Genomic DNA, 14,464 nt, shown 5'->3' on the forward strand with positions numbered 1-14,464 from the left:
AAGGGATAGGTACACTCCTAGGCACTTTGTATATATTATGCCTAATCTTAACATCTCTTCAAGGTACAGGCATAATAGATCAGAAAGGTTGAGCAACTTGCCCTAAGTCACTCAGCTAATAGCGGCAGAACTGGTTTGACATGATATTGAATAGCAATGTGAGTGAGGAGACTGTTATAAAAGCTATATTGAAATAGCTAATCTATGCCAGTTAAAATTTATTTTGTCTATATTTACCTTTCTGTCTAAACTGTTCACATGTTAACCTGTCTCAGAGGGACTTTTGGAATGTTGCAGAATTACCCTTTTGGGATGTATTTCCTTTATACTCTGAGGCTAATTAAGAGGTATCTTTTTTTTTAAATGGCAAAGCTTGTGAAGTCTTCAGTTCAACGAAACAGCAGTTTCAGGTGACTGTGACAACACAAGGGTTGTTTGACCGTGGGTTTGTGACCATGACCCAAGATAAGAGATCTGTTTTATGTGACAACATAGTATATAGTTAGATGTTTATCTGTATCTGTGTGACCAAAAGGAGTTTCATGGAATGATTTACCCTACTAAAGTGAGGTACTTGATTCTTTCTGTCTGTTTAGAAGTACTATTGTAGTCCGGTATAGTGATTCTTAAAGTGTGGTCCATGGACCCCTGAAGATGCCCAAGAACCTCTGAGGGGGTCTTCAAGATCAAAACTCTTTATAACACTGAGATGTTCCTTGCCTTTCCTACTATGTTGACATTTGCACTGATGCTGTATGAGCAGAGATGGGAAAACTGCTGACATCCTAGCATGAATCAAGGCATTGGTACCAAGCTGTACTGGTGGTCATTTATTTTTTTCACCACCACACATTTGCAGTTAAAGAAGGGGAAAAAAGCTAGTTTTATTGATATTATGTAATGAAATATGTCAATATTGAGAAGGTCTTTATAAGTTAGTGAACCAGTATCTTATAAATGAACAGGGCATAATGTTATATAATCATGATAGGTAAAAATTCATTCAAAATACAAGATAGGCCAATGGGTTTTAATATGACAGAGAATGAAAAATTCATTGGTATGGTTGCAGATACCACACTGCAACTAAGTTTTAAGAAACTGTTACTTTTTAAGTTTTGGTGTAATATTAAGGAAGAATATCCATAGATACGTGAAAATATTATTAAAATACTCTGCGTTTTCCAAATACATATCTGTGGAAGGGCAGATTTTCTTCATACACTTGAACCAAAATAACATATCACAACAGACTGAATGCAGAAGCATATATCTTAGCCATCTTCTATTAAGTTGGTTGTGAAAGATATTTGCAAAAATGTAAGACAGTGGCACTGTACTCACCAGATTTTTTGCTTTATAAAATATAGTTAATTTTCATAAAATATTTTTATGTTAGCATAATGATTTATTATTGGTATTTTAAAATGAATTAACAAATATTTTTAAAATTACTCAGTTTTAGTTTCTAATAGACAAATTCCAATACTTATTAACTCCCATAAACAAAAGTTCTTCAGGATCTTTAATAATTTTTAAGATTGTAAAGGGATTCTAAGACCAAAAAGTTTGAGAGCTGCTGCTCTAATTTTTTTTTTTAAATAATGTTTGAGACCTCTTAAACTAAATAAGGCATGAATGGGTCCTGACTCATAGTTTGAAAATATACTAATCCAGAGTTACAGGAATTGCATTGTGAAGGGAGGTAGGATTTTGCTAGATTTTACTTAAGCTGAGTCAATGTGGGAGAACACCCTAAGGTGGGAAGTAAATTGAGTAAAATGTAGATCTGGAAATTAGCTATTTGCAGTCATCCTTCAAACCTCATCCAGATCTTGCCTCCCGTGAGTTCTCTTCTTTGTGACTTCTTCATGACTTTCTCACTCCATTATCAACCTTGTACACTTGTTCACTTTGGACCTTATATTTACATTTTATTGCATGATTTATGTTGTGCTTGTTTACATGCCTGTGTCTCTTACTAGACTGAGTTCCTTAAAAGAATCAGTAACTCATTTGTCTTTCTGTTTCTATGATAGTGCCAGACTCATGAATGTCCCTCAGTAAATGTTTGTTGAAGGAATAAATGAATGGGGAGAAAAAGAAAATGACCAGGTGAGGCCAGATTTAGAGTTTTGGGAACTTGATCACGTAAACAGTGGAGGGCCATTAGCATGGGAGTGATATGAGTGGTGTCTGATGAACGTAACCATGGCCTTGGTAAGAAAATTGGGATGAGGTGGATGGAGGCTACTGGACCAGCTAAGAAGCTATTATTACAGTTATTTAGGCTTGACTCAGGTGTCCCAAGCCTGGATTAAGGTGAATGCTTTTGCCATAGGTAATGAAAGATATGTAACCTGAGGAATATTTACAAAAACATGAACATAATAATACCCCTATTACCAAACATTTAATGCGTGCTTATAATGTCCTGACTACTGTGTTAAGGGCTTTATGTGTATTGTTTACTCCTCACAGCATCCCTGAGAAGGTACTGTTATTATCTCTATTTTTTGATGGTTAATTGAAAAATAATATGTGTTCATTATCGAAAAGTTAGAAAATACAAATAAGCAAAAGAAAAAATATATGTATCACTCATAAACCCAAACTCAACACCAAGACATATAATCACTAAACACTTTGGAATACATCCTTCTAGGCTTAAGAAAAAAAAGTTACGTATATGTGCTATAAATGCCTGAGTATGAGGAAACCCTGAATATAAGACTTTAAGCTGTTTTTCCATTGAAAGTATAGGCCAACCTAAACATATAAATTTTTAGGGATGTTGATGAAATATGCAAATGTCTTTAAAATATTGATTTTATTTGTTTATGCATACATATGTAAAATCATATACAATATCATGTAATAACTTAGAAACATTTTATTTTCTGTGGTTTTTCAAAGAAAATTTATACATACTTGACTGCATCAGTATCTTTATCATTGCTTAGAACTACTTTGAGTCTTCAGATAGTTTTCCAGAGTGTATACTCAGATATAGCACTTTTTTGAATCTGTTTCTATTGTAGTCCCTAATGATTTTACTTTAAGCTATAAGTACCCATTCATATAACCTCAGGAAGGTTGGTTTTCTTCATTATCACCGTATTGTATACTGCACTGCTTTTCGGAAAAAATTTCTTATTGAGAATAAAATTCACATAACATAAAATTCACTTTTTAAAGTGAATAATTTGGTAGAATTTAGCACATTCACATTGTTGCGCAGCCACCACCTCTGTCTAGTTCCCAACATTTTTATCACCCTCAAAAGAGCCCCGTACCTATTAAGCAGTCGCCCTCCGTTTCTTCTTCCTTCCAGTCTCTGACAACCACCAATCTGCTTTCTGCTTCTATGGATTTACCTATTCTGGATATTTCACATAAATAGAGTTATACAATATATGACCTTTAATGTCTGGCTTCTTTCACTTATTGTCATATGTTTTCAAGGTTCATTCATGTTGTAGCATATATCAGTACTTTGTTCCTTTTTATAGCTGAGTAATATTTGTATATACCATAATTTATTCATTCATTGATGGACAGTTGTGTTGTTTCCAGCCTCTGGCTGTTTTGCATAGTGTGTACAAGAATTTGTATGAAGGCCTGTTTTTAATTCTTTGGGGAATATACCTAGGAGTGGAATTGCTAGGCTGTGTGGTAGTTCTGTATTTAACTTTTTGAGGAACTGCCAAACTATTTTCTGTAGCAGCTGCACCATTTTATATTCTTACCAGCAATGTACAAGGGTTTGTCAATTTATTTTTAATGAGGAACACAGTAAGATGGGGAATGTGGAGAGAAAATATGTGTAGCCTTTGAGTTTATTAGAGCTTTGTATCTCAGATTTTGCCTGATGGACTTATTAAATATTTAGCATCATTTCAGCACCAAGAATGAAATTTAGCTCAGGGAAATGTATCTAATCTATTTTAAGTGGTGAACAGACTACGAAGTGAAGATCAGAGAAGTGAAAGAAGGGAAATTTAAATAGACTGTAAAATTCCTTGAGGGCAAAGGCTCTGTTCATCTTTGTATCCTTTGTGCTTAATAAAATGCTTGGCGTATCATAGGTTGATTGGGGGTCCCCAGGACTACTCTGGTTCCAGTAGTTTTTGCTAGGATTTACAGAATTCAGTGTATAGACGTACTCATGGCTGTAATTTATAACAGAGAAAGGATACAAAGCAAAATCACCAAGGAGAAAAGTGCATGGGGTGCAGTCTGGGAGAAATCAGGCTCGATTTTACAGGACTTCTCCCCCAACAGCGGCACAGAGGCTGTGCTGATTCCCTCCAGCCAGTTGTGGCAGTGTTGTCTACCGGTGAAGCTCATTAGAGACGTAGTGCTGAAATTTTTCTTTTTTTGGCTGTGGATAGGAAGGGTTGTTCACATAGGTACCCTCTGCTTAGCACAAACCCAAATTCTAGACGCCCAGAAGGAAAGCAGGTGTCCAGCATAAATTGTATTGTTACACAATTCAGGCACAATGAGCCACTCTTACCAGCTCTGGGACTAGAACCCTCATGAAATCTAAGTTCCCAGGCACCAGTCAAGGCCAACCTCACAAGCTGCTCTTTCTGAGACTGGCAGCCAGGACTTCTTTGTTCATTCTTTTCCGATATGTAGATGTTTAGTTCTTTAAAAAGGGTTGCTAGGTTCTGTGAAGAAAAAAATAAATGCCATAGTAGGGAGTCAGCAGGGACTAGAGTTTTGGACAGACCTGGATTTGCATTATTGTTGACAGACTGCATAGTTTTCTGAGCCTCAGTTTTCTTACTGTTGAGAGGTATGTTACAGAGTTTTAGTGAGAATACCAAATAATAATGTATGGAAAACATGAAGCATTAAGTCTGTCCTGTATAAAGTAAGTGGCTATAATAAGCATTTTGTTTCAGCTCATCTGTACCAGTCTGGGTCCAATCAGGAGAAAGAGACTACAAAGTAATTTAGACAGGGAATTTAATTTAAAGAATTATTTGCTATAACAGAAGATTGAAATAATAAGGGATTGGCTTGTAAGAAGTACAGAGAACTCTAAGGAACAGCAGATGTAATATAATAGATATAGTGTAATAATATGATTGATACATGGTAAAATCATTGATATAAAATTAATTTATAATAGAACTTTCCCTAGGTCTGAGATAGTGACCCCCAAAAGAGCTGTCTCTTTAAAAAAAAAAAGACAGGGTGTTTGGAGTGGAAGTGGTGAATGTAACAAAGAACTATTGTCACTTTCTTGATGGGAGGTGGGATGAATTACTCTGTGTTTTATTTTATTTTATTGTAGCGTCAAGTTTAGTTGACCAGTTACAGTTGGGCCATATGTTGAAACTGTGTTGTTAGATACTGCCAGATTCATATCCCTTATATGCCTCCATCTTATCTTTGAACCTAAAGATTTGGATGCAAAATGATGTCCTGTGGTCACTTTGCAGTGCCTTTTCTTGACCCAAAGGTACTTGTTGCTTGCGTTGGTTTTTGCATGTAATAGCATATGAAACTTAGGTACATCTTCAGTTCCTGTGGTGTTCTCTCCCATGTCCTGATTCAAAAGTAGGCTTACTACTTGAAAAACAGTAACTTGGGCTGCAAAACAAGGTAGTGAAATACCCTGGGAAACTTGATTTGCTTTTTTTCCCCCCCAGCCAGTGTGATCTAAATCAATCTTTGCCTCCATTGTTAAATGTGTATAAGATAATGTGAAATGAATTTTCAGCTGAAAGAAGGTCAGTGAAAAATCTGGGCTTGTACCATTGTCCAGGCTTTGTTTGTTAGAGGACAGCTTCATTCTTAATTTTCTTTGCTTCCTTTTACTTTCCTATCCCCAAATTGCATGGTGGCAAGAATTTATTTTGTCCCATTCTCAGTATTTTTCTTCCCTTTCCATTTTGTGAAATGGCTTTGATTTTGTTAGACACAGAAGAAAGACAATAGGATGGGTTAAAAAAATTTTTTTTCTAATTGCTTGGTGTAATTTCCTTGTGCATTTCCATTTCCTGCTCCTAGAAAATGTGCATCAGTGATAGAAGCCAGTATGAAATACTCTTGTAATAAATCTCTATGCTGAACATATGATTCAGTGGGTGAAACCAGGGGAGATTGGCACAGTGGTGTCTTCCTTAGGCTCCTCAGTTAGTGTTTTACTGATCATTGCTTAGAATTTATAGCTAGTATGTTATATCACTACTATCTTTCTGTACTGAAAGCAGGGCTTTTTGGGGATCTTAATTGTTAAGTCCTCTTAGCACCTCTTTTTTTACTATATTTTTAAAATGCTTAAGGAAACCGTTCTTTTCTGTTGTACCTCCCAGGTGCAGTATTCTGGGTAATTTTAATTTGGAATGGACAAATGTATTGGCTAATCATTTGGAAATAATGCTGATGATTTTTAGAATGCATTTAGAACAGTGGCTTTAAAATCCTTTGTATCTTTTCAACATGCATCAGTCCATCACAGTACAGGATCTTGTCCGCCGATAAGAGGTTAGAGGCTATTATCTACTCAGCCCCCACCCCCACTCCCACACTTTCAAAAGATCTTCTGGAGTCCTGTAATTTTTGTAGATGTTAGTTATGTTATCAGTCACATTATCTTGTAATTATTACAACTCGGAGCTCCTCAAAGGCAGGGCTACCAGCACTGTGCTTGTTGTAAAGCAGTTGTTCAGTCCGTTTTTACTGAATGAATGAATGAAGGATTCTCCTGCTTAAATGGGTTTTTCAAACATAGGTGCAATGGGAGCATATAAGCAGCCGTGAAGAATACACAAGTAAGGTAATATTTTTCTTCACTTCTTTCCATGTGCATTGCATGTGCTCCGTCCATCAGAGCTGCTCTGTTTGACAATTACTTAAGGCTGTTACTGTTTCACATATTCACTTACCAGAAGTTTCTAAACAGGTTTAATTGTAGTAAAATTCTATGGTTAGTATTTTATTTCTTACACATTCTTTTTGTTTTTGAGCAACATCTGTGCCTAGGCAGAGTCAGTTTCTAAGTCTTTCAGTTTTACTGGGTCAGTGACTCTTGCTTATAGCAGTATAACTGCTCCAGCCTTGCTTGTTTGGAGTCTTAACAGGTCTCGTTTCTATCCCATCTGCTCCATTAGCTTGCCTTGTAATTTTGTCTTTGCTTTAAATATCAGTAATTATTTTTACACTGATTAAAAACTCACATTTTTAAGATCTGCACATTTTTAGACAATTGTAATCATCTGACCAGGACCAGTACCAGTTTGTTCTCGTTGTCATGAAGTAGCAGAAGTACTGGGTATAGAGTTAAAAGACCCAAGTCTGAAGGCAGTGCAGCTATCATTAGCTATTTGGCCTTGAGCAAATCACTTAATCTTTCTGAAATTCAGTTTTGTCATCTGTAAAATGAGGGTTATAAAACCTATTTTCTGCATTATGAAGACTAAATAAGATTATGTAAAGGTGTTTTTGTACATTATAAAACATTATGAAACACTGGCACTAGGGACTTCTTTGGTTCTTTTTAATATTCCAAGTAATACATGAATTTTACATTTTATAAAATTCAAACAGTTCACATAAAGCATAGCCTCTCAACCTTCCACAAATTTTATTCTCCCTAGAGGTAACCACTGTTAAAAGCTTGTTGTGTATTCTTCTCGATCTTCTCTATGCATTTGTTCACTTTTTAAATATGCAAGTAGAGATACCTCTTTTTGTATTGAGATTTAAAGGAATAGCGCACTGACCGTTCCACTGTCACTTAAAAGGACTTGAGATAGTTCATAGAGATTTTGCCTTTGAAAAAACGTGCAAAGAGGTTGTTGAAATAATGGAATCGTTAATAACACTATTTCCCTATTATTAATGGAGACTAAAATTGTAGTTTTTCACAGTTGCTAGCATGACTGCATTAGAAATCTTTGCACATGCTTCTTTGAGCACAAGTTTAGATGATTCTCTAGATAAACAGATCAGAGATATGAAATTATAAGAAACTATGTGTATTTTATATTTTAATAAGTATTGTCAAGTTGCTTTCCAAAAGAGTGGTCCTAATATACTTACATATTCCTACTCTTAGATGTGAAGATACGTATTTACTCTTCTTCTTGTCAATTTGTGATATTTTCATTTTCATGTTCGCCAGTTTCATGAGTGAAAAGTGATACCTCAAACCTAGAAGAATGTTCACAGGCAGCATGGTTTGTGAGTGCCAACTAAAAGCATAACTGGAAACAATTTAAATGTCTATTAACAGGAAAACAAGACAAATAAGTTGTGACATATTTCTAAGATAAAATGCTAAGCAGTAGTCAAAATTAGTGAAATACAGTGATATGCATAAGTGGAGATAAATCTAGTATTGAGAGGAAAAGGAAATTGCTGTGCAATAGGATCCATTTCCATAAAATTCAAAAACATAACGATGTTAGTGCATTTTGAAGGGACAGGTATGTATAGGTGGTAGAATGAACGAGGAAAGCAAGCCTTTGTCATAAGCATAGGCCACTTTCCGAGTGGAGGCCATTTCTGAGGGCTGGAGGGTTCCAGATCGCCTCCTGTGAGAAACGGGGAAGAAGAGGGTCCTGGTCTGCTAAGGCAGACGGAGAGGTGAATGCCTTTCCTCTGGCACATCTCTGTGCAGCCTATTCTCTCTGTCTTTGCTCTTCAGGTTGTTTGAAATAGTGGCTTGTAGGAAGGTGATCTCTTTTTTTTTCTCCTTATAAGAAGTTCTCTGCATTGCTGAACTCAGTTATAGTTTATTCTTGGGATAGTCTCTGGGAGTGATGAATCTTTGTTAATTATGCTTTTGGGTGTTTTTGATTACTTTCTTAATCCTGTAATTCCTTTCTCAGACAATCTTGAAATAACTACTGTAAAGGAATAATATGGGATGGTTGTTAGAGAAGAGAATTTGATAAAATGGGAAGAACAGGGGCTTTGGAGTCCTGTAGACCTGGGTTGAAAGTTTTGACTTTCCCACATATTATCTGTGCTCTATTATCTCCTTCTCTTTATCACTTTGTCTTTCTCCTCCTTTCCATCCTGAAAGTATACCTGATTGGTGGCTCAGTATATAATGGTTATCATCTTTGTCATCATTATTCTTAAAATCTGTAGGGAATGGTGTTGAAGCAGATTTATAGACTCTAGAGCAAACAAGACACCTGAGAATTTCAGAAGGAGCCCTGTTCTTTTTGTTATGGTCTAAGCTGCATATGTCTCTCCTGTAAAAATTAGTGTGAAAATAACCATAGGTAATGTTGATTACCTATAATTATTATTTCTAAATAACACGTTTATTGACATATAAACCACAGACTGTAAATCTCACCCTTTTAAAATATCTTTAGTGGTTTTTAGTGTTTTATGGTCTTAAGCAAAATCATAGAGTTGTGCATCCATCATCACTATCTACTTCCAGATCATTTCTATCACCAAAAATAAAACCCAGTACCCACTAGTCATTCCTTTTAGTCCGTGAAGCTACTAATCTACTTTCTTTCTCTATGGATTTGCCCATTCTGAATATTTCATATAAATGGAATCGTATAATTTGTGGCCTTTTGTCTCTCATTTTCTTCACTTAGCATGATATTTTAAAAATTCATCCGTGTTGTATCAGTACTTTATACCTTTTTATTATCAAATAATATTCAGTTATGGATATACCATACCATGTTTATCCATTCATCAATTGATGGGCATTTGGATTATTTCTACTTCTTGGCTGTTATGAAAAAATTCTGCTATAAACATTCTTGTACAAGGTTTTATGTGGATGTATGTTTTCAGTTTTCTTGGTTATACCTAGTGTAGAATTGCTGGGTCACATGGTAACTGTTTTTTTGTTTTGTTTTGTTTTGTTTTAACATTTTGAGGAGGACTTCCAAACTGTTTTCAAAGTGTCTGTACCACTTTATGTTTCCAAGAGCAATGTTTGAGATTCCAGTTTCTCCACATCCTTATTAATACTTGTTATTGTCTGATTTTTTTATTATAACCATCCTAGTGAGTATGAAGTGGTATCTCATTGTGGTTTTGATTTGCATTTCCCTGATAACCAGTCGTGTTGTGTATCTTTTCATGTGCTTAATGGCCATTTGTGTACCTTGTTTGGGGGAACTTTCTGTTCAAATCGTTTGCCCATTTGAAAATTTGGGTTGTCTTTTTAAGAGTTATTTTATATTCTGAATACAAGTCCCTTATCAGACATAGGATTTGCAAATATTTTCTCCCATTTTGTAGGTTGTCTTCTCATTTAATGGTGTCTTTTATCCTCCTAGCTTTTTTGAGACATAATTGGCATATAACATTGTGTAATTTTAAGGTGTACAACTTGTTGATTTGATACACTTAACATATTGCAAAGTGATTACCACTATAGCTTTAACTAACACCTGCATCATGTCACATAATTACCATTTATTTTTTGTGGTGAAAACATTTACGATCTACTCTAAGCAACTTTCAAGTATATAATACAGTATTATTAACTATAATCACTATGCTCTATATTAGATCCTCAAAATTTATGGTGTCCTGTGAAGCACAAAAGTTTTAAATTTTGATGAAGTCTTATTTATCTGTTTTTCCTTTGTCGCTTGTGTTTTTGTAGTCATATTGAAGAAACTATTGCCTAGCCGAAGGTCGTGAAAATGTACTCATGTGTTTTCTTCTAAGCATTTTACGATTTTAGGTTTATGATCTATTTTGAGTTAATTTTATATATGGTGTGATATAGAGTTCCAGCTTCATTCTGTTGAATGGGATAGCCAATTGTCCCAGCACCTTTTACTGAAACGATTATTCTTTCTTCCGTTGATTTTTCTTGGCATCCTTTTCAAAAATCAGTTGATCATAACTGTCAGGGTTTATTTCTGGGCTCTCAGTTGTACTTCAATGGTCTGTATGTCTGTTCTTATGCAGTATTACACTGTCTTGATTATTGTAGCTTTGTAGTGTGAGTCCTTCAGCTTTGTTCCTCTTTCTCATGATCATTTTGGCACATATAATATTTAAAGGCAGTTATCTTTGGTGTGCTCTCTTTTGGGAAACGTAATTTATAAATGTCCAAAATAGAGTCTTAGGAATAAAAGAGGAGAACTTGGGCTGTCTAAGATTGAATCAGCAACGGAATGCCTAATAATTTCTGGTTATTGAACTTCATTTATTTACTTACACATTCTTTTGGGTGTCCACCATGTGTTAGACACTGTGCTAGACTGTTGGGAAACCATGATGAGAAAGACGTGGGGTCTCTGCAGGGGGCTTAGTTTGACTCCTGGCTTTCATGTTGTTGAACAGAATGTGGACTTTTGGTTATCAAAGATACAGAGATAATCAAAGCAGATGTACTGTTAGGTGGAAAGTTTACTCTCTTGTCATGTGTAAAAGTCCTACCAATGAAAATTCTTCTTATCCTATTATTCGGCTAGTATGAAAATAGAAGTGCATGTGGTTGGAAGAAGAGGATGAATATCTTTCAGATAGCTGTGTTGAGCACCTTGAAAGAAATTACAAAAGCGCAATGTTCTCATTTACATCTTTGTGTGTACATGTATCTCCTCCCACTTAAAAGTTCCCTTGAAGGCAAGGGCTTTGTTTTGTTCATCTTTCTTACTCTGTCAGTCATCAAAACAGTACTTTGAAAATATTAGGTATTCAGTATATGTTGACTGAATGATTAAATGAGTCAGGTAAGCCATTAATGAGTGCTCATATTATATAACCTTATACTAAATTAGGGTTTGCATAGCTTTTATTAGCGGTCATTCTTGCCCTCAAGGATCTGATTTAATGGTTAATGTGAAGATGAAGCATTCAGTATGATGCACCTTTACAAAAATAAGATTTATTAAGTTATAAATAATATGAAAAAGTAAGTTGCACAAATAACCTAGTAAATTTTAACACGTATGCGTATTAGGAGTCACTTGAGGCCACTGGATGATAAAGGGTGGTAGAGGAAGTCTTGTGCAGAGGTGGACTGTCATCTAGGCTTAAAAGAACTGAAGGAAAGCAGCTTGGTAGAGGGGAGGTGCTAAAACTTTTCCAGGTCAAGAGACAATTCTCAGTAGGGATTTTTGGAATGTGTGGAAGTTTGTGGTTGTCCTAGTGTTCAGGAGGGCCACTGGCTTTTATGAGAGGTTAGGGGCCGGAGATCCTAGAGTCCCACAGTGTGAAGTTAGGAATTGATCTGCCCTAAATCCCAGTTGCTCCCTGTTTGAGATACACTGAGAAGGAAACAGATGTGGATGTACAAGGAGGAACATAGTATTCCTGAGCAGATACTGGGTTTTGTTTGGTTTTGTTTTTTGCCATTGTAGATGCTAAGCTGAAAGATGCATATAGCTAGAGTGGAGTAGAGCAATGGAGTACCTTAGGAACTGGAGCAGGAATTTATATTTTATCAACTTGGATAATTTTGAGGATTATTAACATTTTCTTTTGTCTTATGGTTTTCTTTTGTCTTATGGTTTTCTTTTCTTTTCTTTCTCTTAGAACGAGCCTCTGACCCCAGGTTATCATGGATTCCCAGCACGGGACAGCCAGGTTGGTATAAGCTGTTTATAACTCAGATAGTGTGTGTGTGTGTGTGTGTGTGTGTGTGTTTGTACACATGTATGTATGTTGTTGAACTTGTGGACGTTATAGGGGAAAGCCACTCAAGGACAGTGATAATTGCTTTTGTTTTTTCTTCTCCAGGCTATATGATAATTTTTTTAACCTGGTTTTCTTGGTGTCTCACAGTTCTCAATGCTGGTTTTGTCTCTTTATTCCCTGCCACGTAGCCCCTGCCTGCACAGAATTTTTTTTTTTTTATGAGTCCTTCCAATAATCTACAACAAGAAAATTCCATTCTTCTCCCTGGGAGGATTCAGCCTTATGGTTTTAATCAGAGAAGGCTTTCTGGAGAGAGGGAAGTTTCTGCTGCCTTTCTTTGTTTGATACGGAGGCTGGCTGGAAAAAGCCCAGGCCCTATATTGAATTAGAGCAAAACTGTTTCCTGCTGCAGCATCCTCAGTATTGTTTAGGTGAGTGTATAGAATGCCTTCCCTATTCTTTTGCTATTTGAAGATTGCAGCAGGTGAGGCTGATGCAGAGTTAGGGTAGAAGAACAGGTAAGGCTGCCTCAGAGAAATGGTGTGGCTTAAAACATCTAGCCTCTGAAATTTAACCCCTTGCTGTTTGGGGATATTGACTTCTTCAGGAGATTTAAGAGTAGCTCCTAGAAATATGTTTGAATTTCTATCCATCATTTGTATCTTTGAATGCCTATCTATCATTCCTTATAGGGTTGTCCCCAAAAAGCCACCATTATTAGGCTTGTCCAAGGGATATATGTCATCAGAGTGCTAAACCAAATGGTTGACATCATTCCTCTTTCCAGAACTTAATTAAATCTCATTAAAACCCCTGAAGCTGACTTTAAAAACTAGGATGGCCTCATAATCAATAGTCACCTATTTGGAGACCTTCCAGATTTGAGAATATTTGCTCAATTCTTGCACTTTTGGTGCTGGGTTGGCATCAGACTGTTCCCAGGTATGATATGGAGAAAAAGGCGAAGAGAAAGTGTTGTTCATCTCCGTGTTCATCCCCCAGTGGGATCGTTACTGTTAGAATTGAAGATTGTCCCTATGAAATTTTGGTGAAAGTTACGGTCATTTACCCCAAACCTAAAGAGAATATAGAGGGACTTTCTTTTTTTTCTTTCTGGTTTGGATCTTCCCTAGAACTTCTGTAAGCTGTAAAATTATGCCTTTTGGTAGTAGTTCTGTATCCTAGCATATATCAGAAAAAATACTATTGCCTGGAGATCTGGCCCTCAAAGGTTCTGACTGAGTGAGTCTAAGATTGGACTTAGCCATTCAAATATTTGGAAATTCCTACAGGTGATTTTGTTGTGCAGCCAAGATCAAGAACTACAATCCTATGGGCTGCTTTAAAAGGAGTGAGTGACATTTTCTGTTTCATCCTGTATTCTTCTCCTAGAATCCTTAAAACATAAGAGATCACGGTCAGTCTCTTAATCTAGTTTTGTATACTAATGAAAATATTTATTTATAAACTATTGCTTATTTCGGATATAGGCTTACTTTAAATATAGGAAGGTGGAAGTAATTGAAGTTAAGTGTGGGAATAGACTAAGTTTGAAAGAATCTGAAAGGGTAGTATATAATGCTGTGTTCTTCCTGTGGGAATTACAGCTCAATAAGGAACTAAGAAAAAGGAATTAAGGGGAATTTGTTAAAACTTGAAACTACTTTTTTTCCCCCTTCCTTTTGCAGCAGGGACCCATTTCTGTAGCCTGCACATTTATTACTCATCCTATCTCTGCTGTAGGCCTGGGCAGACCCTTTTGCCGTGTTTTAAAGCTGCTAATTTACTTTGAGGCACATTCTGATGGTGACAGGTTTATTTTAGTTTATTTTCTTGGGCTTTATTTTGTTTTTCTGTCTGG

At 36.0% G+C, this 14,464-nt stretch overlaps 1 protein-coding gene across 17 annotated transcripts in view; it reads left to right on the forward strand.

Annotated features, from left to right (window-relative positions):
• RBFOX2 (RNA binding fox-1 homolog 2) overlaps positions 1-14,464 on the forward strand; it is a 238,749-nt gene that overhangs the window by 59,787 nt on the left and 164,498 nt on the right. For all 17 annotated transcript variants that reach the window (XR_010383117.1, XM_064491510.1, XM_064491511.1 and 14 more), the window contains exon 2: positions 12,502-12,552. Coding sequence is in view for 16 of the 17 variants with exons in the window: in XM_064491510.1 (XP_064347580.1) it covers positions 12,502-12,552 (51 nt within the window). In the remaining variant the exon portion in view is untranslated. The remainder of the gene's footprint in view (positions 1-12,501; positions 12,553-14,464) is intronic.

Source organism: Camelus dromedarius, chromosome 11 (assembly GCF_036321535.1).
Source record: "Camelus dromedarius isolate mCamDro1 chromosome 11, mCamDro1.pat, whole genome shotgun sequence".
In the NCBI taxonomy this organism is placed as follows: domain Eukaryota; kingdom Metazoa; phylum Chordata; class Mammalia; order Artiodactyla; family Camelidae; genus Camelus; species Camelus dromedarius.